At 37.2% G+C, this 1,529-nt stretch overlaps 1 protein-coding gene across 1 annotated transcript; it reads right to left on the reverse strand.

Moving 5' to 3' along the window:
• Nucleotides 1-469: 469 nt before the first annotated feature.
• LOC111883251 (protein GL2-INTERACTING REPRESSOR 1) lies at nucleotides 470-799 on the reverse strand. Its single transcript, XM_023879587.1, has one exon. The coding sequence runs from the start codon at nucleotides 797-799 to the stop codon at nucleotides 470-472; it is 330 nt and encodes a 109-aa protein (XP_023735355.1).
• Nucleotides 800-1,529: the final 730 nt, after the last annotated feature.

Here is a 1,529-nt window from a genome sequence, read left to right on the forward strand (position 1 = left end):
TGTACCAAATCTTATTCACATAATTCAAATTCAATTCACTTTATTCGCCATAAAAGAAATCCATAAGTACCAAAAAAAGAAATAAATTCAATAAAGTACGTATGGTGAGAAATTACCATACGCAACGGCTTTTTTTTTTTTTTTTTTTTTTTTTTTTTTTTTTTTTCATAATCCACGCATTTAACAGTTTTGGATTCACACCTATGTTCATGCAAAAGATTAACAAGTAGAAAAAGAAGGATAAAAGGGGAATCTTCATTAAACATTATATTATATTTCATCACAGAAAAAAAATACAATAGAGTATAAGTAAACATCACCGATAAAAACAGGAAAAAGAAATAGAATTATAAAAATAAAATAAAAAACAAAAGCTTCCCACTAATTCTAGACGTTAATTTCAAAAGGCGGCAAAATATATAGATAAAACTAGCAAGCTAATGACATTAAATTTAACTGAACTAATTTCTCATTTTTTGATCGGTTTGTCAAGAACAACATCAAGCAGAACTGTGCTCTTGCATTTAGGGCACTTCGGGAAATCCTGAGCAAGCATAACGTACATCAGACAGCGAGGACATCCGGCCAGCATCATGGACGTTGTCTCCGGGCTGCTTGAGTACCGAAGCTCCATCTCATCTTGAGCAAGCTCCAATGACACACATGAGTTCGTCGGAGATACAGTGATCGGTGACGACCGATTGGGTGATTCCGTCACCGGCCATTGAGTTCTCTGTGGGGATAAGTTGAGTTTCAAGTCAAGCTTCAGTTCGTTTCCTCCATCAGTTCTTCTGCTCATCTTTCCTGGCTAACTTTCAACCGCTCTTGATCCTCAAGAAGATGGAAGTCAATTCCCTGAAAATCAAAGAAAAAAGATATTAAAAGGTCAAACCTTTGATCACTAAACACCGCCATCATGACAACCCATGATCATATTACATGTGTTCACCTTAAAGCTGATAGCTTTTTTCTTGTCAAGCACAAGAGAGAAAGAGGAGAGAGATTAGGGTGGTGATCAAGAAGAGCAGCACCAGAAGTGAGGTGGTCTGGTAGTTTAGCGGATGTAAGGCCATTTATAAGAACTCGGGGGTTGGGGGGGGGGGGGGGGGGGGGGGGTGGAGAGAGAGAGAGAGAGAGAGAGAGAGAGAGAGAGAGAGAGAGAGAGAGAGAGAGAGAGAGAAATAAATGATCAAGAAGGGTATAGAAAAGGGAAATAAGTAGTAAATACTGCAATTACAACAAATTGAAGGCCAACTCCTTCCCCCATCATTCATTGTTTTAGGCATTTGTCATTCATGTAATTAATCAATCTTTGTGTGTGCAATTATAACTTCCATCCGTCATCTTTGTTGTTTGTTAACATCTTATGTGCCTCTTTTTATTGTTTGACTTGTTTAGCTTCCTTGAAACATGTACCGCCGGTTGTTAAGGGGGTTTTTGACTTAGCTTTTCACATCCAAAAATCCTTTTTGGAAAAGAAAAAAAAGCAAAAGATGTTTGACAAAACTAGTTTTAAAAGCTATTTTTGA

The sequence above is a fragment of the Lactuca sativa genome, chromosome 6 (assembly GCF_002870075.4).
Source record: "Lactuca sativa cultivar Salinas chromosome 6, Lsat_Salinas_v11, whole genome shotgun sequence".
NCBI classification, from domain to species: domain Eukaryota; kingdom Viridiplantae; phylum Streptophyta; class Magnoliopsida; order Asterales; family Asteraceae; genus Lactuca; species Lactuca sativa.

Bases quoted from the DNA above. Each gene is read 5' to 3' on its own strand.
- LOC111883251 (XM_023879587.1), bottom strand. From the start codon at position 799: ATGAGCAGAAGAACTGATGGAGGAAACGAACTGAAGCTTGACTTGAAA.